Genomic DNA, 27,643 nt, shown 5'->3' on the forward strand with positions numbered 1-27,643 from the left:
GTGTTAGCATTATGGGTAACTCGTTAAAGTGGCAAATTAAATGTGAAACACATCAACTATTAAGAAAACAAGAAGATATGTTGACAAAGACACTCCATACATTTGGAAACATATTTTTATTTAAATCAATATCGTCTTCAGTTAATGCAGGATAATTTTAAAAGTAGGCTAACTTTCATATCCTCTCATAGGGAATGCATTGGCAGCTGCAGTTCATCGTTCTAACGGACCTCGAGTAGCGGCGCTGTCTCAAAAGTGGGTGTGAAATTTGTAGTCCCCGTGTGTCTCTATTGGGCAGTTTTTAGCCCAAGGAGTGGTTTTGGTGCAAAACAAATGCTTGCAATGGATTCAGAATCATAAAAACACCCTAATTTGACAGTCTTTGTGAGATGTGTTACTAGACACCTTTACGAACACATTGGTGAAAATTTTTTTTGGTAAAGGAATTTATTCCAAGATTTTTTTAATATCTCCTGACTATCAAGTGAAGATTTGTGTTAAGAAAATAAAAAATGTAATCTAATTTATGCAGAATGTTCCAATACTTTCAAGATTTATTTTTAAATATTCAAAAATTGCAGATATACAAGCTCACAGCGCGGCACGAAAAAGAAAAAAATGCAGGCAAAATTCAAATTTAGCTGGGGACCCCCTGGAACCCCAAGGACCCCACTTTGAGAACCAATGGCCTAGATCAGGGGTCTTCAAAGTGGGGTCCGGGGACCCCCAGGGGTACTTGAGGGGATACCAGGGGGTCCCCAGCAAAATGCGTTAATATAGCATCACAATAATTTTAACCTTTTATACTTTGGCTATTCAAAAATAGCAGATCTACAAGCTCATAGCGCGGCACCGAGTGCTGCGCTATGAGCTTGTAGATCTGCTATTTTTGAAAATGTGTGAAAATTTGTGCAAAACTTTTGAATATATATTTATTTATGCGAACATTTGTAACTCAAATCTTTGCCACTGGGGGTCCCTGGAACAACATATTTGAGGTGGGGGTCCGCGGCCTTCATTTTGGGGGTCCTTGACATGAAAACGTTGACGACCCCTGGCCTAGATGCACTGGTTAGGTTCATGCATGCTGGGGAAGCCCGACCACAATAACAATAAAACCGTATAATAAAGAGGACACGACCTAAAACCTAATAACACTCAATAAAAACAATTAAAAAAAGGGCAATATATCAGCGAATGTGCAATAGTGCAAAGTGCAAAAGTTAACCGCACAGTCACTATTTCCTGTTGGCGCTGTGCTGTGCGTTCACATGAGGAGGTTCTTATCTGCTGGCTGAAATACTTTCATTCAGGGGTCTTCAACGTTTTCAGCCCAAAGGACCCCCTCTCCGAGAGAGAGAGATGAAGCAGGGACCCCCTCTATATATTGCATAAAATTGTGTTGCAGATTAAAGCTTTTTTAATAGATGTTAGTTTCACGTTAATGTGTATTTTCAGACATTTAACCACTTAAACCGTCAATAATAAACGTAGTAAACTTTCACTCTGTACTTAGTCTGCTCTTTCCCCCCTCTCTTTGCCGAAAATAGCCGATATACAAGCTCACAACGCCTCGTGCTGCGAGGTGTTGTGAGCTTGTAGATCGGCTATTTTCGGCTAAAGTTGTCCTTAGAATTGTTCAAATGTAAAATTAGCAGGTACGTGATGGAGTGAAAGTGAAAGGTCTCAGAGGAAAAGTGGTGAAAAAGTACTCAAATGTTTTACTTAAGTAAAAGTACCAATACTGCAATATAGAAGTAATCTGTTAGTAAAAGTCCAGAATTAAAAATTTACTTGAGTGAAAGTACAAAAGTATTGGCATCAAAATATACTTAAAGTACCTACAGTAAAAGTACTAACATATTTGAAAATAGCCGATCTACAAGCTCACAACGTGTCGCACCGCGACACGTTGTGAGCTTGTAGATCTGCTATTTTCAATTAGCCTAGGTATAAAATAGGGCTAAAGTGGTTAATGTATGTTTTATAATATAATAATTTATATCTGCAAAGTAACTAGTAACTAAAGTTTTCAAATAATTGTAGTGGAGTAAAAGTACAATATTTGCCTCTGAGATGTAGTGGAGTAGAAGTAAAAGTATTGGAAATTGGGAAATACTCCAGTAAAAACAAATACCTCAAAAGATTACTTGAGTACAGTACTTAGGTAAATGTACTTAGTTACTTTCCACCACTGGGAGGAGGTGTATTATTGTCCCCCAACCTTCTTCTGACATTACACTGGACTGTCCTACTTACAGGAACCTCTTAGCTCCAAGGCTTTCACTTTTTGTCTGTCTTTTTTGTAAATTAACTCATTTAGTGCCAATGACGTGTTTTACGTGTTTTTTTCCCAAAGGCCTAGAGTGCCAAAGACGTGTTTTACTGAGTCCCTCAGAGGCACAGAGGCAGCAAAACCATGTGATCACAAAAAAAAAATACCACGTCAGCACCTCGTTGTTTTGGGTGAAATTCAACTGCCCACAACAATGGAATGGACCATCGCGGCCGCACACATTTTCTTCTCAGGGTCTACGAGACCCCCCTACGTCTTTTAAATCGATCGGCAGGGTCGATCGTTGTGAAGAATAATATTTTATGACTTTTTAAAAGGTGAGTGAAAACACACTCGAAGAATCGCTGCCACTGGCGGCTATAGACAATGTTTTTTTTCTGGCACTGAATGAGTAAACACCCGACTACTTCATCACACTACTACAGCGTCACACCAAAAAAACATCAAAAGCAGCAGATCTGCTGCTTTTGTTGGTTTTTGAATTAGAGTTCTGAAAAAGTTAACAGTTTTGTATATATGAGGTTTCCCCCGACAGAGAGCATGTAGAACAGGGGTGGGCAACTTTGTAGATGGTGAGGGCCACAAAATTTTCTCAATCACTCTGGGGGGCCGCATTGTTTATCCCCCCCCCCCCCCCCCCCCCCGTTGGCAAAACGGTCCGGGGGCGGTGCGCCGGTTCGGACCAAAATGCCAGGGCTGAATTTTGGTCCCAGCCCGCCCCTGTTTATTGGCACTCTCGCCAGTAGTACCCCATTACTCAAAAAGCCCATAATACTCACATATGTGATAAATAAGGGATATTAACTATTATTATTTGTTATAACTTTGTTTTTATTTAGCATTAAGTAATGCATCTATCAACTTACTACAGCTGTATTGCTAAACAAAACTTCACATTCCTGAGTATGCCTTTCAGAGGATTGCTGTAACCTTGGCTTAAAAATATACAAAAATTAACACTATAATTATAGTTAATAAGGCTTCTATTAAAATAAACAAGAGCGCGCTCTACTGGTGGACTGTTGTAATTAAAGGAGAATACCGGACAAATTAAGTGTTGTCTTTGATGTCTCGTTACTCACCTATTGACGTGAAAAGTGGCGTTCTTTTTTTCCATCGATTCCCCTGTCGTCATTTTTTAAACCCCCTCCGTTGTCATAATGGGAGCGCGTGGGTTAGGGAGATTCGTCTATTATAACCGATGCAAAGTTGTTTTTTTCTCTACTGCTAGTCATTGTGGAGTCTCATGATAGTCAAACATGAGAGTAGCTAGCCTGAGAGGCTAGCGCTACTGCCGAACGATTTAACACTGGATGCTAGAACCTGGCAACTCGTGTTGCCAGGTTCTTGAAAAAAGCAACCAGCGTTAAATCGTTCGGCAGTAGCGCTAGCTCAGGCTAGCTACTCTCATGTTTGACTATCATGAGACTCCACAATGACTAGCAGTAGAGAAAAAAACAACTTTGCATCGGTTATAATAGACGAATCTCCCTAACCCACGCGCTCCCATTATGACAACGGAGGGGGTTTAAAAAATGACGACAGGGGAATCGATGGAAAAAAAGAACGCCACTTTTCACGTCAATAGGTGAGTAACGAGACATCAAAGACAACACTTAATTTGTCCGGTATTCTCCTTTAAAATGGTTCATGGAAAGTTGCATGTTTGGAACAGTTGAAGGCAATAGTTCACCATTTCGGATATGTTGAGATTACTTTGTTTTTCTTTTTGATATTTTTTTTTCTTTTTGGCCTTGGGCCGCATTGAGTGACGGTGCGGGCCGCATGCGGCCCGCGGGCCGCCAGTTGCCCATCCCTGATGTAGAACAATGCTCCTCAAAGCTGTATGTGGGCCATGCAGTACTATGTGGGCCATGCAGTACGTTGGCCCTGTTCTTCTCCTCCACCATCCAGGTCCCTCATTAACCCATTAAGACCTGAGGCGATTCTTTAAAAAAATCTAAATCCTAACAGTTTTTTGAAAAAAAAAAAAAAAAAAAAAAAAAAAAATCTAGAATTTTCAAAATAGCAGATCTACAAGCTCGTAGCGCGGCACTCGGTGCCGCGCTATGAGCTTGTATATCTGCTATTTTTGAATAGCCTAAGAAATCTAAAGTGACACAGATGCGTTCCAGGTATCAATGGGTTAAGCCACACTCACACTACAAGATAATCATCAGGGTTATTTTGGGTCAGAAACAACCCTCCAGTCCTGAGTATCAGATGGGAGAGGGGGGGGGGAGGAGGAGGAGGAGGGGTGGAGGGGGGAGTTCGTACCCCAGCCTAGATAGGGAGTGAATCTCTCGGGCAATAATGATCTAGTCTAGTGTGAGCGGTTCAATGATCTAATCTTAACCCGTTCCATCCAGGAACGCACTGTCATTTTAGATTTTTTTTATTAGCTATAACCATTGTTTCACACTTTGGGCTATTCAAAAATAGCAGATCTGCAAGCTCGTACAAGCTTGTAGATCTACATTTTTTTTTAAATCATGAACATTTTAGCAAATCTTATAATATAATATGTTTTTTAAAGCGAACATTTGTAACTCAAATCTTTGCTTCTGGGGATTTTACAAACGTCTTCTAAATCCTAACAGTTTTGTTTTAATCATTTGTTTTACTCATGTTGCCATAATATAGCCTGTGAAAACTCCTCCGTTCCACTAATGTTGATCACATGAACCCTATAACAGAGCTTTGGTGTAGAGGGGGAAAAAGACCAAGTATTTAGCCTATTCAATAGGCTCAAACTTGACTCATGTCAAAGACCACCCAAAATGATATGTATTTATCCACAGACCCCCCCCCCCCCCATCTCAAAATATTTTGTTCCAGGGACCCCCAGAAGCAAAGATTTGAGTTAAAAATGTAATATAAATTCAAAGATTTGCACACATTTTCAAGATTAGTTTTTCCACAAATAACAGATCTACAAGCTCATAGCGCGGCACTGTGTGTGAGATGAAAAGACGTGAGGTGCTGCGTTCGGGAAACTCTGAATAGAATGTTGTTGTATGAGATGCCTCATTGTTTTAACATCTTGTGGTGTGTGTGTGTGTGTTTGAGATAATATGATAAGAGAAGAGTGATGCTACCAGATTAAAAAATCGTTTCGTTTTTTTTCAGCTTTACTGCACCTCCCACACGCAATTAATGCTGCACCAGTTAATCGAAATAATATAATATATATATTTTTTAATAAAATATAGTTTTTTCTTCTTTTTTTTTTTTTTACATAAATAAAAATAGTGACATAGGCAACACGTTGTGAGCTTGTAGATCCGCTATTTTCACTATATATTTGCACAACACTGTTGTATGGCCAAGTATGAAACTGGGCTTACGTGGTTTAATCAGACTAATTGAATAGAAAAATATAAATACAAAAAAAAAAACGTAAAACTCCGATTAAGGGAAAAGGTAATCAATAGAATAAATGGCTAAGAAAATACTCGTTAGCTAATTGTAAACTTTCAGAATCTCAATGTGATCAATACTTTCATGAAACAGTCTCTATCATAAAGAATAATAATAATTATTACTATTATTATTATTATTATTATTATTATCATAAAGAAGTCCATCTCACAGCCTTTCAGTAATACTTCATGTGATCTGAGATAAAGGTCCTCTCTGATCAATACAGATCAAATGATTAAGGTCCTGTCTGATCAACAGAGATGCCTGTCTGTCAGCCGATCAATATCAAAGATACTATTTCACTTGTTGTCAGTCAATGGTCAGGATACCATTTACACACTGTCTGGACACACACGCGCGCACGCACGCACACGCACACGTACGTTAAGTAACTCCTTTTGAATTTGATTCCTGAACCGCACGCACGCACGCCACACACACACACACACACACACACACACACACACACACACACACACACACACACACACACACACACACACACACACACACACACACACACACACACACACACACACACACACACACACGTTAAGTAACTACTTTTGAATTTGATTCCTAGTGTAAAGTAACAGTTTTGAACCTTTTTTTCTCATTTCTTTTCCCCACGATTTTGTAAACTATTTTTTTCACCCAGTGCCAATTGTCTAAGTAATCCTGGGCGCTACACTCCCTCTGCCAGCCTAGGGAGAGCCTAGAGCCGAGCTCATGCTCGTATCACCTGACAGGGGGGAGGTTCCCCGGTAGGACGTAGCGTGTGGAAGGAACACGTTATTCCAACCAGTTCCTTTCCCCTCCATCAGACGCCCCGGCTGACCAGGGGGAGGCAGTATAGAGACCAGGATTACTGCATGTTTTTGTGAGGGTATTACCTACCCTAGGGGAACACGGGGAGAACATGCAAACTCGCGCCCACAGCGGGAATCGAACCCAGGACCTTCTAACGACAGTGGTTTCTATTTGCTGCTCTGTGCTCAGATCCTGTCTAGAGCCCGCCTACCGTATCCGGTAATCTGTACCCACACATTAATGCAAGTACCGTTTCCATATCCGCTAAAGACCCAGACCGGATCCGCAACCTGCAACGATGGAGCGTTGTGATTGGTCAGAATCCCACGAGGGACTGTTTGTTTTGAACAGGGAGGGACGGGGGGGATGGACAGGAGGGTGCCAATTTTATTGGTAGCAAATGGACAGGGGACGGGAGCGTTTCGATTGGAAACGAATCGACTAGGAGGAAGAGATTTCATTGGCAACAAGTGGATCGGGTGGATTTTTATTGCCGACAAGTGGACGTGGGGGAGCGCCGCGATTCAAAAAAAGGACTGGATGAGGTAAACCAACCCGATCTCCAGAGATTACCGTAACATTGCACGGAACGAGTGCACTTCATTCCGTGGATAGCCGCCTCGGAACTCCCGAATTGCGTGCATATGGTACGGCGCTGCCTTGTGACAAAAACCATTTCGGAGGCGCGCAGTCACAGGCGAATTGTCCCCCCGTGAAGGACCACCGAGGGAGCTAAGGCGACCGAGTTGCCGTCCTGAACGGTGGGACATCGCCTGTGCCTACTCAGCGCCGTTTGAGTTATGTACCGATAGGCACAGAATCGTAAATTTTATTGTGCGGACTGCTCTGCTTCCGGGTTTTTCCGTGTTGCGACTGGTTACGCCCACCGTGGGACTCGCCGTACATATGCACGCAATTTGGGAGTTCCGAGGCGACTATCCACGGAATGAAGTGCACTGTTCCGTGCAATGTTACGGTATTCTCTGGAGATCAGGCTGGGTAAACGTGTAAAAAAGTGATTTAAATAAATGTCATCATATTACATAAATAACTGGAAGTAATAATTATCTTGTTTTACTTCCTGGTAGAAACAAAGAAAAGGAAATGAAAGTGGACGACAACCTAAAATAACAGTTCGTCCTACCACTGTCTGTCTCTCAGCTGTCCTACTGTCTGTCTCTCCTACACTGTCTGTCTCTCAGCTGTCCTACTGTCTGTCTCTCCTACACTGTCTGTCTCTCAACTGTCCTACTGTCTGTCTCTCCTACACTGTCTGTCTCTCAGCTGTCCTACTGTCTGTCTCTCCTACACTGTCTCCCTCTCAGCTGTCCTACTGTCTGTCTCTCCTACACTGTCTGTCTCTCCTACAGCTACTCTCTCTCTCTCAATTCAACAGGTATTATTGGCATGACATTTGACAAGTGTTGCCAAAGCACAATTATTCTCTCTCTCTCTCTCTCTCTCTCTCTCTCTCTCTCTCTCTCTCTCTCTCTCTCTCTCTCTCATCTCTCTCTCTCTCTCTCTCTCTCTCTCTCTCTCTCTCTCTCTCTCTCTCATCTCTCTCTCTCTCTCTCACTCTCTCTCTCTCTCTCTCTCTCTCTCTCTCTCTCTCTCTCTCTCTCTCTCTCTCTCTCTCTCTCTCTCTCTCTCTCTCTCTCTCTCTCTCTCTCTCTCTCTCTCTCCTCTCTCTCCCTCTCTCTCTCCCCCCCCCCCCCCCCTCCCTCTGGCAGGCAACTACTTCCTCTTTTGCTCTCTATGCATAGATATGCACACACACACAAGTGCAAATACAAACACACACACACACTCACTCAAGTGCAAATACAAACACACACACACACTCACTCAAGTGCAAATACACACACACAGGCTGGTTGCAACACAAAACAAATCACATGCAGATGTGAGAAACGTTACCGCAGAACAGGTATTCACACGCACACGCACACGCACACAGTACACACAGTACACACAATACAAATACATACACACCCACACAACAGAGTACACATACACACCCAAACCACACGTGTCAACACGTCTGAAATAGTAAAACTAGCATTCTTCCCAGAACATACCTGTCCCTGAAAAGAAGAGTGTGTGTTTTTTGTGTGTGTGTGTGTGTGTGTGTGTGTGGTGTGTGTGTGTGTGTGTGTGTGTGTGTGTGTGTGTGTGTGTGTGTGTGTGTGTGTGTGTACGTGCATGCGTGTGTGCGCATGCGCGCTTTAAGCACTAAAAGCCTCCTCGCCCTTTGCCCTACGGTACAGACATGGTGCAGTAGGTTACAGTACAGCCATGGTGCAGTAGGTTGTCACCAGCATTTTGTGACCAAAACGTTTTTTCACCGTTTATGCCAGTTTGATACAGTACTGTATGGCAAGGGTTCACAAACCTTTCAGGCCGCGACCGCCCAAAATAATCATATGTGAACTGGGGACCCCCCAAAATAATCATATGTGAACTGGGACCCCCCAAAATAATCATATGTGAACTGGGGACCACCCAAAATAATCATATGTGAACTGGGGACCCCCCAAAATAATCATATGTGAACTGGGGACCACCCAAAATAATCATATGTGAACTGGGGACCCCCCAAAATAATCATATGTGAACTGGGGACCCCCCAAAATAATCATATGTGAACTGGGACCCCCCAAAAATAATCATATGTGAACTGGGGACCCCCCAAAATAATCATATGTGAACTGGGACCCCCCAAAAATAATCATATGTGAACTGGGGACCCCCCAAAAATAATCATATGTGAACTGGGGACCCCCAAAAATAATCATATGTGAACTGGGGACCCCCCAAAATAATCATATGTGAACTGGGGACCCCCCAAAATAATCATATGTGAACTGGGGACCCCCAAAATAATCATATGTGAACTGGGGGGACCCCAAAAATAATCATATGTGAACTGGGGACCCCCCAAAAATAATCATATGTGAACTGGGGACCCCCCAAAAATAATCATATGTGAACTGGGGGACCCCCCAAAAATAATCATATGTGAACTGGGGACCCCCCAAAAATAATCATATGTGAACTGGGGACCCCCCCCCCAGTTGAGGCATTACATTTAGTTTGACTCGATTCCACAGATAAATAGTGAAAATAGCCGATCTACAAGCTCACAACGCCTCACTTTATAAATGTGCAGATACCCTGTATACACTTATACTGTCTGTTGGTTTGTTTACTGTTGAGTGAGAAAACAATGATGCACATTAAGATAATCATCTAGGGCATACATGGGCAACTGGCGGCCCGGGGGCCACATGCGGCCCCCACCTTCACTTAATGCGGCCCTTAGGTTAATATCAGAATACTGACATATTATTAATTTCAGCTGTTATGATTCTAAACATGTAAACATGACCCGCTTTAATGACTTCAGTCTATATTAGTAGATTTAATGACTAGTGACTTGTCTTTTTTATGTCCAATGTGTTTGTATTTAAGTTCATAAAGTTAACATAAGTATAACTAAATGCATATGAAATTAAATAAAAAATATTACTTTTCAGGATTCCAATTCAAAAATAGCAAAAAAAAAATCTGGATTCTAATTCAAAAAGTAGCAAAAATAGCCGATCTACAAGCTCACAACGCGTCGCAGATTGGCGAAGTACGGCGTTAATTTACGAAAAAAAAGTTAAAATACAGAGATAAGAGGTGTCTGACCGACAGTAATATGCAACGTGTTCCTCTGGAGTGAGTGTGGAAATATAGTGGTCCTCTACATCATCAAAGTTGCATCACCCCTGGTCTAGGGACCCCCAGAATAAAAATAAAACTAATTAAAAGGAGGCAAGATCAAAATTAAAACAATACAAGAAAAAAACAAAAAAAAAATGGAATAAACAGAGTATAAAAGTTGGTCTTAAGCAGTGGTGGAAAAAGTAGTCAGATATTTTACTTAAGTAAAAGTATCAATACTGCAATATAGAAATATTCTCCGTTACAAGTAAAAGTCCGGAATTACACATTTACTTTAGTAAAAGTACAAAAGTATTGGCATCAAAATGTACTTAAAGTACAAAAAGTAAAAGTACTAAATATTTGAAAATAGCAGATCTACAAGCTCACAACGCGTCGCGATGCGACGCGTTGTGAGCTTGTAGGTCGGCTATTTTCAAATAGCCTATAGGTATAAAATAGGACTAAAGTGGTTAATGTATGTTTTATAATACCATAATTTATATCTGAAAAGTAACTAGTAACTAAAGTTTTCAAATAAATGTAGTGGAGTAAAAGTACAATATTTGCCTCTGAGATGTAGTGGAGTAGAAGTAAAAGTATTGGAAATTGAAAATACTCAAGTAAAGTACAAATACCTCTAAATTGTACTTAAGTACAGTACTTAAGTAAATGTACTTAGTTACTTTCCACCACTGGTCTTGAGCTTGCATTTAAAGCTCTCTATGGTCGTTGGCCCATAAAAGCAGAAAACTGTTTCGTCATGTTTTTTTATAATTCATTATTGGCACCTGGAGGTGGCCAGCACTACATGACCTAAGGAGACGGGTTGGAGCATATCTGGGCAGGCGATCAGAAAGGTCGGAAGGTGCCAAACAATTAAGTGCCTTAAAAACCATTAAAAGGATTTTAAAATCAATCCTAAAAGTTACCGTGGAGCCGTGGTTCTTTCATCTTGGTTTTAGTTAAAACTCTGGCTGCTGCGTTCTGAACAAGTAGCCTGTCAGTGCTTCTCTTAGGAAGGCCAGATAAAAGTGCATTACAGCAGTCGAGCCGTGAGAAGACGAGAGTGTGGATTAGTGTTTTTGCATCCTACACTGACAGAGAGGCTCTAATTCTAGCGATGTTTCCAGTGGTGTAAAGTAGAGCTCTTCGCGGGCCCCCCAATTCCGAAAATACCCGAGAGGACCCGAGACCCGTACGGGTCTGATCCGTGTTTTATCATAATCACTCGGGGGCGGGGCGGAATCGGTCAGTATTACCTCGGAACTCGGGTCTGTCTATCATTATGTGTAATACCCCAGTGGATCCGAGAAGACCCGTAGTCAGTGGTGGAAAAAGTACTCAAATGTTTTACTTAAGTAAAAGTATCAATACTGCAATATAGAAGTACTCCGTTACAAGTAAAAGTCCAAAATTCAAAATGCACTTGAGTAAAAGTACAAAAGTATTGGTATCAAAATGTACTTAAAGTACCAAAAGTAAAAGTACAAATAATTTTTAAAATAGCAGATCTACAAGCTCACAACGCGTCGCTCCGCGACGCGTTGTGAGCTTGTAGATCGGCTATTTTCAAATAGGCTACGTATAAAATAAGGCTAAAGGGGTAAATGCATGTTTTATAATATAATAATTTATATCTGCAAAGTAACTAGTAACTAAACTTGTCAAATAATTGTAGTGGAGTAAAAGTACAATATTTTCCTCTGAGATGTAGTGGAGTAGAAGTAAAAGTACGGAAAATTGGAAATACTCCAATAAAGTAAAAATACCTAAAAAAGTACAGTACTTGAGTAAATGTACTTAGTTACTTTACACCACTGCCCGTAGTATGCCTGCTGCGTGTGCGCGCGGCTGCACTAATCAGGGGAGAATGTTTTAGACTGACCTGGGATCAGGTTTAGTGCAGCAGCGACATGAATGGCTGTGCATCTTGCATGATGTTTTAGGCTGGTAGCTCAAAAAAGTTGAGCTACGCAATGCATGCGCACCAGCGGTGTTTACTTAAGTAAAAGTATCAATACTGCAATGTAGAAATACTCTATTACAAGTAAAAGTCCGGAACGACGCGACGCAGTGTGAGCTTGTAGATCGGCTATTAGTACAGTACTTGAGTAAATGTACTTAGTTACTGCGCACCGCACCGTACTGCAAGGCAAGCCAGCTGCCAGCCAGGCTGATTTGAAAACACCGGCGTGCATTCATGGATTCCTCTGACACCGTTGTCCTCAATGAACAAGGTGAAAGCAAAGCTTTAATCATAAAATGGTCAGTGGTCAATAGGTCTGCTATTATTTCATAAAGTCCACATTTATTTACAAAGAAAACCTTTTGTCACACATATTACATTAATACCTCTGCGCATATTTATTTATTTTTGTATTGTTTCATATGCGCTTTTTTGAAGGGGTGTCTGCAGGGTCGGGGTCTGTAAAATCTCGGAAATAATCGGGTTTCGGAACAAATTCCACCAGTCCAACTAGGGTCCGGGTCCGTAAAAAATGAAAAAAGTCGGAACGGGTCGGAATCGGACGAAACTGTCCCGGGTCCACTCGGGTTTGGTTTTGTTATTTACATTTTTTTTTTCGGAACGGGTCGGAATTGGATCAGATTTCACATTTCCATTTCGGTTACTTTACACTGTGAAGAGCTCTAGTGCAAAGTAACTAAGTACATTAGTACACTCATACAGAGTCTCCCTCTCAGCTGTCCTACTGTCTGTCCCTCCTAGCTGTCCTACTGTCTGTCCCTCCTAGCTGTCCTACTGTCTGTCCCTCCTAGCTGTCCTACTGTCTGTCCCTCCTAGCTGTCCTACTGTCTGTCCCTCCTAGCTGTCCTACTGTCTGTCCCTCCTAGCTGTCCTACTGGGAACCAACCCCATTCATCACGATCAGTTATTATCATCTTATAACATGCTTCTCCAGCGCTGAAGGACTCCTATAGTGTAAACCAGTGTCTATCAACCTTTTTTGTGCCAAGGCACACCTGGCATAGCCAAAAAATCCCAGGGCACACCTAGATATACGGTATATATATATATATATATATAATTATATATATATATATACGGTATATATATATACACACACTAGGGGTGTGCCGATGCACTAATTTCACGAAACGATACGATACGATATTGGGCACACAACTTCAATACGATTTCGATACGATACGCACTTTTTTATCATGAAAATATATGGGGGAGAAAAAAAGCAAATAATAATAATAATTCTGTTTTTGCATTATTCAGATATGCAAACTTGTAGCTTTTCAGCTTCCACTAGCCGTTTTGAATCCAAATAGGGCAATAGTGTGACACCTGACCCGAAAAAAAACAGCATTTTGTCACCCTTTTCACCTCGGGGCTGTTTCTATGCCTGATTATTATTATTGTTTAAAAAAAAAAAAAAAGTTTTTTTTTTTTTTTTAAATGATATTTTTTCAAACCTTCTTCAAACGGCGCGGCACACCTCAGCAGTAGCCCCGGCCCAAAATTGGGACGTTTGCCAGGGTTGATAAACACTGCTGTAAACCATGTATACTTAGTTGACTAGAGACCCATGGGGGTGTGTCTGCTCGGTAGGCCCCCTCCTTTTTTCCCTCTACGATAAATATCTTTAAAGTAAATAGCCGCTGTACGAGTTCACCAGTTCAGACGTGTTGTGAGACGTTTTCCCAGAATAGAGAGTCTAGGTTACATGAGGTCAACAGAATAAACAGGAGCAGAAATTAACACGTATGAAACCCAGCATGACTCAATGTAAGAACCAGTGGTGGGAAAAGTACTCAAAATACTCAAATCAAGTAAAAGTATCAATACTGCAATCTAGAAATTACTCTGTTACAGGTAAAAGTCCAGAATTCAAAATGTACTTGAGTAAAAGTACAAAAGTGTTGGCATCAAAATGTACATAAAAGCACCGAGAGTAAAAGTACTCATTTTGCAGAATGTCCCATTACCCAGTTTTCAAATGTATAAAAATCTTTTGAAAATAGCAGATCTACAAGCTCACAATGGTTAAACACTAATAGTAACAGGCAAACTCTCATAACTCCAACCAACACAATTTTTAAATCCCCACCTCCTCGCTTCACTCTTTGTTGACAGTGTGTGTGTGTGTGTGTGTGTGTGTGTGTGTGTGTGTGTGTGTGTGTGTGTGTGTGTGTGTGTGTGTGTGTGTGTGTGTGTGTGTGTGTGTGTGTGTGTGTGTGTGTACAACAGCGGATCAGACTTCAGACCTGTCGCCTGACGTGAAGCTGAACGCACTGACACGTGTGACGTGTGTGAGTGGGTGTGTGTGTGACGTGTGTGTAGCGCCTTTTTGCCTTTTAGAAGTTAAAAGAAAACCGCCAGAGGCCACGTCAAATCAACACACACACACACACACACACACACACACACACACACACACACAGAGCATTTCAACTTATATAAGAGCACTGGTGTCTGTCTGTCTGTCTGTCTGTCTGTCTGTCTGTCTGTGTATTTGTTTTGCTCATACACAGTGTGTGAGAGATAAGTCACACTAATTTGTATATGTAAGCATGCACACACACACACACACACACTCGAAGGGTTAATTTACACCGAGTGCATTTCCTGTTATAAAGCCACCACTGGCTGGACCACCGGTCACATGACATGAAGGGACATCATGTGACAGGAAACCATAAAGCTGTGTTTATGTCTGTGTGTGTCATGTTCACCGTGTGTGTGTGCGTTTGTGTGCGTGTGCGTGCGTGCGTGCGTGTGTGTGAGTCATGTTGTTCAGTGAGCCAGAGGCTTCACTGGATCACAGAAAGACAACAATACATTTTGACAATCCCTCGTACTAGGCTCCCTATAACGTCTTCATGTCAACGACTCCTCACTTTTTACGCCTATAGCAGTGATTCTCAACCATTTACATTTAAATCACCCATTTGATACCATGTTGATCTCTGTTCATTTCACTCTGAGAGTGTTACGGGTCCATTTGGTTCCATTTGTACACTCTCAAGAGTCCTCACACTGTATTTTGGGGACCCCTGGGGGTCCCTGGACCCCACTTTGAGAACCACTGTAGTGGACAGCCAGGAGGAAGTGATGGTCTAACGACAGTGGTTCTCTAAAGTGGGGTTCCGGGGCCCCTCAGGGGGTCCTTGAGGGCGTTACAGGGGGGTCCCCCAGTAAAATGAGGAACAGTGTAATATAAGAAGTTACAGCCTGTCTAATGTACTCTAATGTAATCAAACAAATATCTTCTCAATAACAATATAGTCCACAGTCTTTAGTGATATTTATATCACTGTATATGTGCAGTAAAATGTGTTTTCACTGCATTTAACACATTGTGTGCCAGAGGTTTATTAAGATAGGGTACATCTAGTGCCAGCTTTTCTTCCATCCACTTACGTTTGATACGTTTCGTGCTGTAGAAGCCCCGACGCGGACGTGCATGTAAACAAAGCGTGCGTGCGAGACGGCGGAGGGTCCCGACTAACGCCTGGAACGATAATATCTCTAACGCGATCCTCCATTGCAGAGTGATCGCCGATCGAAAACGGCTCGCTTCCACCACGTTAAAAAGAAATGGAGATATTAAGCTTTTAGTCAAGGAGTTAACATTGGAAAGGCCGACCGGAAGGATTTTTGACATGGATCCACATCCGGCCTCTCCTTCTCAGAGACTCCTTGGATGATCCCAAAGTTTCGTTAGAGCGCCCCCACGTGGGGAAAAAATATATTTAAAAAAAAAATGCCCAAAATGCCTTTTTTTCTATGTATCAGTCACCCCACTTGAATTCATGGATATTTCTTAGTTTTTGTCTCATTCCTAAAGCCAATAATTTGACCGGTAGGCAGCGGTTCCGGTATAGGAGACACAAAGGAGACTCTTTGTCTCTCCTACCGGAACCGCTGCCTACCTGTTCGCTGGTCATCAAATGCTCTACACCACGGCCACCGAGGTATGGAATAGCCTAACCCCATCCCTCAAAAAATGCAGTTAGTTGGGCTCATTCAAAACAGCCCTAAAAACTCATCTTTCTGGAGGCCATAAGAGGAGGTAGTACCAGTTTCCCTGTAGACAGATGACTCCCCTCCCCCCTTTTTTTGTATATACATTTACTCTTGTTTTTCATGATGCTTTTTTTGTACATAGTGGTATTTTTTCTCTGTTTTTTATGTTGATTTGAACTGTTTGGTTGCTATTATATATGTCTATGAAATTAATCCAAGGACCCCAACAGAAACAAGACCGCAAGGATTTTTTTGGTCGGACCTTTTAGACAAAAGTATTATAAATGTAACTGTGTTGTCTTTAGGGGTGTGCCGATACACTAATTTCACCAAACGATACGATACGATATTTGGCTCACAACTTCGATACGATTTCGATACGATACGATACGCACTTTTTTTATTATGACAAATATATGGGGGAGAAAAAAAGCAAATGCAAACAAATAATTCAGTTTTTGCATTATTCAGATATGCAAACTTGTAGCTTTTCAGCTTCAATAGCCGTTTTGAATCCAAATAGGGCAATAGTGTGACACCTGACCCGAAAAAAAAACATGTTGTCACCCTTTTCACCCCGGGGCTGTTTGCATGCCTGATTATAATTATTGTAAAAAAAAAAAAAAAAAAAAAAAAAAAGGTTTTTTTTTTTTTTTTTTAAACGATATTTTTTTTCCCCAAAACGATACATATCGTCACGAAAACGTATCGCGATATATCGCGGGACGATATATCGGCACACCCCTAGTTGTCTTACATTCTTTTGCCTTTCAATCAAAAATGTCAATCAATCAATCAATCAACTATCCCTTTAACCATCCTATAAGCACCAGGAGCAGTGTGTGTGTGTGTGGGGGGGGGGGGCAGCATGTATTCCCAGAGGGCCGTACTGACTTTGATCAAAGTGAGTGAAGGGCCACAGCAGTGTTCCATTTAGTTTTAGTCATATTTTAGTCATCTGAAATGTTTTACTTTTTGTCTAGTTTTAGTCGACTAAATATCATAAGATTATAGTCGACTAAATCTACAGTTGATTTAGTCGACTGTAATGTATGTTGTCGGTGCCTTGATGGCGTCGTAATGGCTGGTTTTACACTTGGTTGCATGCTGAAAATAGCCGATCTACAAGCTCACAACGCGTCGCAGCGCGACGCGTTGTGAGCTTGTAGATCTGCTATTTTCAGAGCATAACGCCCGAGCGCAACCAAACATAAAATGACTTGTCTTTTAGATCTTCTGGATCTCTTCTCCAGTCGTCACTCCCTAACATTTTAGTCTAGTTTTTATTTGCTGACGAAATTGTCAATATATTTAGTCTTTAATATTTTGTTTTCATTTCATTTTCGTCAGTGAAAAAGGGTCGTCGACGAACATTTTTCGTCATTGTTTTAGTCGACGAAATCAACACTAGGACACACACTGGACTATTGAACTGAAACCTGAAACACACACTGAATAGAATCTGGTAGACGTGACAGACTACATTACAACAGGCTCCCTGCTTTCACCACTACAATTTTCAGTTACAAAATGATGATTTCTTGTTTATAGCCGTACTGTATATCACTCTGGTGTACTCTGAGGTTACGATGACAAGATTACGGACATAAAACGATGCACTTCAATGCCGTATCGACGTTTAAATGAGCCTATAAATGTACACAGTATGTTATTTAGTTGTCTGATATGCACCGCTCCATAGGCCACTGATAAAACACACTGCATTGTGTAATAAATATGGACTCAAGGCAGACTGTTCACTGTTATTATTACGTTATAAACATAAAACGTGGGCGGAGTCAACGAATGTTACGCCGTTCCGTTACTCGCCGAAGCCGAGATTTCACCGGATCTCCTCGGTCTGGCGAGGGAGGCGTGGCCTCTACGCCCTCCCTCACCACCCAGCTCCAATCGGAACCTCTCCCTCCGCTGTATAGCTCAGAGATAAGGTTCCACTGCACAGGCTTGCGGCAAGTGATGACAGCGGCGAAAATTGCCCGCTATGCACGATTCTTAACCCCCTGCTATCAGACGTTTTACATTTTTGTGGCCAAGACAATCTAACCGACGGGTTGAAACAAGCGTTTAAATCACTTATTTAGTCAGTCTGTGGCCAGTCAACCCCCGTCCGTCCGCATGCGCAGTGCTGCTCCCGTAAGGTTGCATTGAGAAAACATGGGCACAGGCTGAACTAAAGAAGCGATTTAACCGCTTGTTTCAACCTGTCGGTAAATGTTTCTTAGCCGCTAAAACAGGGGTCTTCAACAGGGGGTCCGGGACCCCTAGGGGGTCCTCAGAGTTGCTACAGGGGGTCCGCCAATTCTTTGTGTGATAGGATTTTTTTAAAATACCTTAACCACTTGAACCCTAGCATCCCTTTTCTGAGGAGAACTTTAGCCAAAAACAGCAGATCTACAAGCTCACAACGCCTCGCAGCGTAGATCTGCTGTTTTGGGCAAAGAGGTATAGGTGTAGAGGGAAAAAACAGTCTACACCTGCCTGACCAAGTAAACAAAAAAAGTTTAATCTGAAACACAATTTGATACAATATAGAGGGGGTCCCTGTTTCATCTCTCTCTCAGCTACGGGGGTCTTTGGCCTGAAAACGTTGAAGACCCCTGCGCTAAAATGTAAAACATCTGAGAACAGGGGGGCTGACCTTTACTCTGTGAGGAAAAAGGGAAGAATGAATCATGCATAGTGGCCAATGTTCACCCGACGCTGTGGGACCTCATCTAGGAGCTGTACAGCGGAGGGAGAGGTTCCACATGGGGGTCCCTCACCACCCAGCTAACAATCCATCCACCAATCACATCACACAGGGTTCACACAACAACAAAGAATTTTCTAAACTTTTTCCATAACCTTTCCAAACGTGTTTGACCCCACCTCCAGGCCTATATCAGAACGACATGGCGGCTAGTCCTCGGTGTTGCCAGATTCTGTGAGAGAAACAAGCAACCGGGTAACCAGGTTCTGTATGAACGGCAGCTCATAAGGGACATTCAGTGCATGTTTGAGTGTCAGGACACTGCATAATGAGGATTGGAAAAAAAAACGAACTTTGGAGCTGCTAAAATAGGCAGATTTCACTTATACTCAGTACTCCCATTCTGCTGTCGGGAGGGGTCTCCGGAACAGACAACAGGGGCTCCAAAAAAAAAAGAACTGCATCAGGTATGTTGGTGAATGATTATAGGCAGACAGAATATATATGTATTTTAGGGCGGATCTCTCCTTTAATGAGGCTCTTACACCAGTGTGCCATCAACGCACCAAGATAGACAGCATCACGTGACAAAAAGAGACAGATCTACAAGCTAACAACGTATCCCGGTGCATTGTGTTGTCAGCTTGTAGATCTATTCTTTCCTGTATACATCAGGCTAACACTCACGCAGCTCGTGCAGTGCAGCACTATACATGTTACATATTTCATGTAATGTTAGACATGTTTTGGGACACATGTTTTACGAACAAAATCAATAGCAAAATACAATGTCTATCCAAACGTTTTCCAAAAAAATTGATAAATAATCCGAACCTTTTCCAAGCTTGGAAACAGTTTTTTTTCTCATTTCTAAATATTTCCGGGAATTGAAAGACCGTGGGAACCCTGATCACATGACCTACAGAAACACTGATCACATGACCTACAGACACACTAATAATACAGGAGGGGGTTTTAGAAGGAAAACATTTCACGCCGACTTCCTGATTCGATCCTCGGCGGGGATAACACACATTTCTCAACTTCTTCTCAGGAGCCGTCATTCAAGTTTATCCGTGCAAAGCATCCAATAATAACCTGTAGCCTGATCCGCCACTGATAGCTCTCTCTCTCCCTCCCTCCCTCCCTCCCTCTCACAATCACCAGCTTTTTTTAATCAGCTACATTCCAGTCCAACAGTAGCTACACAGAAACATCCTGGGTTGATTTATGGTGTTTGTAACTGGCGTTCCATTTGCACGTGCTCTGAGTTAGACTCAACCTGAGGGGTCTTTGCAGTGTAGCTTGGGTCCTAGGGATTGCGGTGAGTTAAAGGCATAGTATGAAACTTTACCGGGTTTTTACATAACAAAACCAAGTCATTGTTTTGACCCATCTTTTCCCTTCATATCAGCATATCATCATCATCAGCCACTGGAGTAGTGTGGTGGTGTTTACCTGTAGAAACACAATGTCCTCTAACTGTATGTTGGTGTTTTCACTGTTTGTTTTGGTAGACGGGACTTTTTTTTAGGGTAAACCATAGACTGTAAAAAAGAATGGACAAAGCCACACCATTGGTTTCTACAGACCGTAAATGAAGACAGGAATTTCAAATCCGCCATCTTTCTATATGGCGTCATATCCTGTGCAATGCAACCAGACCATCATTGGTTGGGTAGCTGGTCAATCAAGAGCGGTGGCGGGGAATGAATGCTATTGGTTGTGTAGCTTGTCAATCAAATCATCCCGCCCCTCCTAGAGCATGCCCTACTTTATCATCAATTTTAAAATAAATGGGACCATAATTTACCAAAACGCTAGAGATGCACCGATTGCAAAATCCTTGGCCGATACCGATTACCGTTTTTTTTAAAAGTCTGACCTGCCGATACCGGTTTTACCCATACCGGTTTTCTATTTTCTAACTAGATTTTTTTTCAGGCTAAGTACAAGTACTTAATTTTGTGTATTTGCCAATACAGAGTACCAATAAGATTAAACCAGGAAAAGAGCACTTATGCCATATCATAATAGTACAATATCCAAAATCCCAGACGATATCCAGTCCAATATCATGATATGGCTATAATATTGATGCCCTAAAGCAACGAAAGGCCTAAAGTCATTACAAAAACAAGAAGAATTTTAAAAATAATACTACTGTAGCCTATATCATTTTTTATTTATTTATTTTGTACCATTGCTGTTATGGCTGTCACTGTTATAGAGCTGCATGATTTTGACAAAACTTACTTATGGGTCCATATTGAGATCAGTTATTGAAATTATTATTTATTAAAAATGGTAATCTTTTTTAACTAACAAAATCTTATCTTAATGCAAAATTATTTTCTTATTTGAACTAAAAGCAAAAATAAATAAATAAGGTTTTCCCATTCAGACACATAGCAGGACATGTCTGCATTTAATTGTTTTCAAGGTGAGAAATGTACCTTATGTCACTCTAGTCCAGGGGTCTTCAACAGGGGGTCCGGGACCCCTAGGGGGGTCCTCAGAGTTACTACAGGGGGGGGCCGCCAAATCTTTGTGTGATATGATATTTTTTACATTAACCACTAGCATCCCATTTCTGAGGAGGAATAAAGCCATAAATAGCAGATCTACAAGCTCACGAGCTTGTAGATCTGCTATTTTTGGCAAAGAGGTATATAGGTGTAGAGGGGAAAAAAGAGCAGACCAAGTAAAAAATGTCATACAATATAGAAGGGGGTCCCTGCTTCATCTCTCTCAGCTCACCTTATGTCACTGTTTTGGCTTGTTTTAACCTCTGACTAAAAATGTTACACTACTCTGTTGCTCAGTGGACTTTGTTAAACTTTCGGACGAGTCTTAACGAGCTTTAATAGGCTACAGCTGGATAGATGAGAAGACGTCTGTATACACGAATCCACGGAACGCTGCCCTGCGCGCAGCCATTGCTGCGGTGTCAACGCTCCGCGGACGCGACACCGCAGCAATGGCCGCCTACAGGCAGCTACAGGCAGCGCGTCTGTGGATTCGTCTATAGGCACATGAATTAAACCAGCGGTGTGGATGATGGCTGCTATCATGATCACAACGTCTTTTAGAGTTGTTGTTGGAAGCTGTTTACAGCATTAAGGACTTTTCAGATGGCGCCTAGTAATTCATTTGGAATAAGAGGCAACCCTGCAGGTAGGAGGAATGAGCAGCTACTGTCTGTATGACTATGAGAGAAGTCGCGCACACGCATCACGCACACACACACACACACACACACACACACACACACACACACACACACACACACACACACACACACACACACACACACACACACACACACACACACACGCCAAAGTTGTCTTTTCAACAGCATATGCAAAGAGAGTCAGGGGGTGATTTTTCTTTGCAACTGGCTACAATAAAAGGGATGTTTGTAGGCCATGTAGTCTACAACATCTTTTGCATGGACCGTAGAAGCCTGGTGACGCACTTACTGCCTTTAAATTCCCCGTGACTGACGAACCGACAGTCACTACATTGACTATGCGCGCAGCATTATGGAATATAATATATTCCATATTATATAGATATTAAATATATGTATCCTTATATTTCAATGGTAATCAGCACCATCTGTGGGCTTCTCTTGCTAATGTTTACTGAGTCGACTCACACTACTTTGATCATGTTGCTGCGCAGTGCCAACGCAGTTTCAATTTGACCGGCATAAAATCGGAATTTATGACAGAGACCGGCCGAGCACCGATCCAGCCGGTTTGACCTGAAACCGGCTTTTTTAATCGTGGCCGACTGATCGGTGCATCTCTACAAAAGGCATATCATGATGATTGAAAGAAGACTTTAAACTAGCGACTGGAAGCATATAGTATTTATGACAATGTTTATTAACCCTTTGAGACCTGAAGCCGATTCTACATGTCTCCTAAATCTCAACGGTATTCTGAAAAACGTAGCAGATCTACAAGCTCGTAGCGCGGCACTCGGTGCCGCGCTATGAGCTTGTATATCTGCTATTTTTGAATAGCCCAAAGTGTAAAATAATGCTTTTTAGCTCAAATCAAAAAATGACACAGTTCCAGGTCTTAATGGGTTAAGGTAAGAAAATCAAGTCTAAAGTTCGTCAAAAACCCATCCGCTTAGTTTGCATGAAGATAAATTATGTCTGCCACCAGCAGGGGTAAAACAGCGAAACTACAGGCCAGTCATATGAACTGTCACTTGAACTCTCTTCGTATATCGACTCAATTTCAAAGCAGGAAGCTGCACCCTTCGGGTAAACCAAAACAAACAGTGAAAACTCCAACAAACAGGTAGAGGACAATGTGCAGGTAAACACCACCACACTACTCCAGTGACTGCTGGTATAGAGGATAATGATATAATGAAAAGATGAAATATTGTTTTGTTATGTAAACACAGGGCAAAGTTGCATATTATGCCTTTAAAGGTGTAGCAGTGTGCCTGGGTCCCTGCAGGGTTTGCAGTGAGGTTACACACACCCAGACACAACACCAAGGGATACCATGACCACATGCACTATACATTACACACACACACACACACACACACACACTTTGTCAATGGGATCTATCTTACCTTGACACTGGAAGCCCTGCTTTCCAAAGCCCCTGTGAAGAAAAAAAACAGTAACACACCTGAATATTCAGTCTGTGGAATGCTCACACACACACACACACACTCGCGCGCTTGCACATACGCTACATTCAGAAAATTCACTCAGACACGCACAAGAAAGTGCACTACATTCAGATCTCTCTCTCTCTCTCTCTCTCTCTCTCTCTCTCTCTCTCTCTCTCTCTCCTCTCTCTCTCTCTCTCTCTCTCTCTCTCTCTCTCTCTCTCTCTCTCTCTCTCTCTCTCTCTCTCTCTCTCTCTCTCTCTCTCTCTCTCTCTCTCTCTCTCTCTCTCTCTCTCTCTCTCTCTCTCTCTCTCTCTCTCTCTCTCTCTCTCTCTCTCTCTCTCTCTCTCTCTCTCTCCACAGTCATTAGAATACCTCACAGACTAGATGAATTAGATTCAAAGAATTCTCAATCTCACACAAGGGAAATATACAAGATTTAGAAAACCTCTCTGTCTCTGTGTGTGTTTGTATGTGTGTCTCTCTCTCTCTCACACACACACACACACACACACAAACACTCTCTCTCTCTCTCTCTCTCTCTACATTCCTCCACCTGCCCTGCTCCGGTTACCAACATAGATGTCGGTCCATGCGGTAAACGACCGCTCTGCGGTGACACACACACACACACGTCATTATGTAGGCTGCTACTGTCGCATTGAGGAGAAACCGGTGGCAAAGCGGAGGAATGGCGCAAAATGCCAACACACACACGCACACACAGCAGCACACACTGTGTGTGTCTGTGTGTGTGTGTGTGTCCGTAGGGACAGTCAGATAATATCCGCAGCAGCAAGTGAATCACCTGTGTCCCGCAGTCTGCCACACACACACACACACACACACACACACACACACACACACACACACACACACACACACACACACACACACACACACACACACACACACACACACACACACACACACACACACACACACACACAGTATTTGCTATACTCGTGAGGACAACATTTTAGGATAGTAATTTTATTAATGTAATTTTTCCCCTACATAACCAAAACCATACAGCCAAAAATAGCCGATCTACAAGCTCACAAAGCCTCGCAACCAACTGTAAAACTATAAAAATGTTATCTATATCGCTACTATATAGTAGCGACCGCGCAAAAGACCCGGCCATAACTTGCTTAGCGTAGCTAGCTCTCTTGGCGTTGCTTGTTACCTTGCGGTCTGTCGAGCCAGAGACCGGGGTTCGATCCCAGCTCGGTGCGCGAAACATTACATTGGTGTCAGAAGTGGGATGAGGACCCGGTGGAGCGTGCCCTTGCGTGAGGAACTTGAGAAGCGCGAGGGCGCGCTTCAGAAAGGAGGCGGTTAGTGCCCCGCAAAAGACCTGGCCGTAACTTGCTCCTCCGAGCGAGCTAGCTCTCTTGGCGTTGCTTGTTGTCTGCCGAGCAGGAGACCGGGGTTCGATTCCAGCTTGGTGCGCGAAACGTAACTATATGTATATATTATCTCAGCAGATGAATTAACCTCACGGTATTCGTTCTAAAACTAGCCGCGTGATCCGGTTTAGAAAAAAGGAAAACAAATATCGTGGTTCCGTTGGTTGGTTCTGGTTGGTTCCGGTTGGTTCCGGTTGGCGTCACATTGTTTTTGTTCCCCACATAATGTGAATCAATTAGTTTAGTCTGGCGAGTCGCACTACGAGTTAGAATAAAAGATGGACGTGCCAAGACATTATTATACCAAAAGAAACCAAATGATTATACCAAACTAAACACGTTTTAAACTAGAGGGGAATCATTTTGGAGATGCACGGCGACGGAGGTTCCGGTCGTTGGTTCCGACCACCTGATGACGTAAAGTTATTTCCGTATCAAAAACCCGAAAATGGTATTGATCCCAGGCTAAGATGAAGTCGATACAGTGGGAGAAGAAGGTTATATATTATAATAATAATAATTATATTACCATATAAAGTCTGTACAGTGGGAGCAGAAGGCTATATTATATTATAATGATATGATATTTAATATTACCATATAAGGTATGTACAGTGGGGAGCAGAAGGTTATATTATATTAAAATATTGATATATTATATTACCATTATAAAGTCTGTACATAGACATGGTTCACATGAAGCTCGTCTGTCACAAACATCATGGAACCACTTGTCCATGGTTTTAGAATGGTCTAATATGGACATGAATGTTCAGATTTCAAATATAAAGTGCTGACCCCACAGCCATGGATGTTACAAGTTAAGGCGCCCGGGTCTAAGTAGCCCTATCTTCCGTTTTGTTCAATAAAAAGCATTTTAATCCGATCGGAGGCCGTTTTCACAGAATTGTCTCCATATGCTTTCAACTACGCGACCCTATCGGTGAGAATGTGTACTGCACTTTGATACATCATAACTCTATGGAAAAATGGCCACCGATCGGATTAAAATACTTTTTTATTGAACAATACTGAAGATACGGGTAATTAGACCCAGGCGCTTTAACGTGTTACATCCTGGGCTTTCGGGTCAGCACTTTATATTTGAAATGTGAACGTTTTATGTAGATGTACGGGTTGTAAATGGAGACCGTTCAAAAACCAGGAACAAGTGGTTCCACGACTGGACATGAATGATATGACAGTCGTGTTTCAGGGCTGGTCTACAGTGGGAGCAGAAGGTTATGTTATAATAAATAATCAGTATAAATACCATATAAAGTCAGTGCAGTGAGAGCAGAAGGTGGGCTGCTTGAAGAACCTGGCGGTGAACTTGTGGTTCTTCACCTCGTGGATGTTCTTCTGACGCAGCGCGCCCTGCCGCGCGAAGCCCCGCAGAGCGGCTTCTCCAGAGGCCGAGCCTCCGGACACCGAGGAGCCTTCTCCTCCGGACACTGAGCCCCGCAGAGTGGCCTCTCCTCCTCCTCCGTTCTCCTCCTCCTCGGTGCTGGAGGAGGAGGTGATGGAGGTGCCGGTGCTGGTGGTGGAGGTGCCACCGCCTCCGCCGCTGCTCGTGTCAGCCATCTTTATGGAGGAACGAGGAAGAAGAAGGAGAGAGAATACACAGCAGCAGCCAGGAGGCAGCGACGGGCTGTGTGTGTGTGTCGCTGTGTGTGTGTGTACGTGGTGTCGTGTGTGTATGTGGCGTATGTGTGTGTGCAGGGTGCGTGTGTGTGTGTGTGTGTGCGGGCGGCGCGCGGACAGACACACGCGCGCACGCACACACCGCCCGTAAAACGAAGAACCGACCGAACGGAGTCGAGACGGAGGGAGCACAGGTGTCTCCTCCTCCTCCTCCTCTCTCTGTCCCTCTCTTTCCCTCTCTCTCTCTCTCTCCGCCCCGGTGACTGCCTCACTCGCCGTGTGTGTGTGTGTGTGTGTGTGTGTGTGTGTGTGTGTGTGTGTGTGTGTGTGTGTGTGTGTGTGTGTGTGTGTGTGTGTGTGTGTGTGTGTGTGTGTGTGTGTGTGTGTGTGTGTGTGTGTGTGTGTGTGTGTGTGTGTGCGCGCGCGCGCGCGCGTGTGAGAGAGTGTGTGCTTGATAGTGTGTCTGTGAGAGAGAGAGAGAGAGAGAGAGAGAGAGAGAGAGAGAGAGAGAGAGAGAGAGAGACACACACACACACACACACACACACACACACACACACACACACACACACACACACACACACACACACACACACACACACACACACACACACACACACAGACAGACAGACAGACAGACAGACAGACAGACAGGTAGTTACTCCCGGACAGGTCCTCACACCTGTGTAAGCTGAGCATTAGCTCGATAGTTGTCGTCAAAGCCAAAGCCAAATATATATATATATATATATATATATATATATATATATATATATATATATATATATTTGGCTTTTTTTTTTTGTGTTAAATACTTAAAATTCTATATTGTGATAGTAATCATTGCTACAGAGTGTTTGTTCGGTCACAGGGGTCTCTCCAGCTCTTTAGTAAACACAATATAGTACATTTTCAGGTAAATGACAACATTAAGCCAATCAGGAGAGAGTACTGAAAATGCATTTTCTGTTTGATAAAGAGCTGGAGAGACA

The 27,643-nt window shown here is 42.6% G+C and overlaps 1 protein-coding gene across 1 annotated transcript in view; it reads right to left on the bottom strand.

Moving 5' to 3' along the window:
* Positions 1-26,819, bottom strand: part of LOC308075925 (protein kinase C beta type-like) — an 83,887-nt gene extending 57,068 nt beyond the window's left edge. Inside the window, 2 exon segments of the mRNA XM_080415942.1 lie at positions 23,554-23,585; positions 26,281-26,819. Coding sequence (XP_080272068.1) covers positions 23,554-23,585; positions 26,281-26,591 — 343 coding nt within the window. The 5' untranslated portion in view covers positions 26,592-26,819.
* Between the last annotated feature and the right edge of the window lie 824 nt (positions 26,820-27,643).

The sequence above is a fragment of the Gymnoscopelus braueri genome (genome assembly GCF_963280865.1).
Source record: "Gymnoscopelus braueri genome assembly, chromosome: 2".
Taxonomy (NCBI): domain Eukaryota; kingdom Metazoa; phylum Chordata; class Actinopteri; order Myctophiformes; family Myctophidae; genus Gymnoscopelus; species Gymnoscopelus braueri.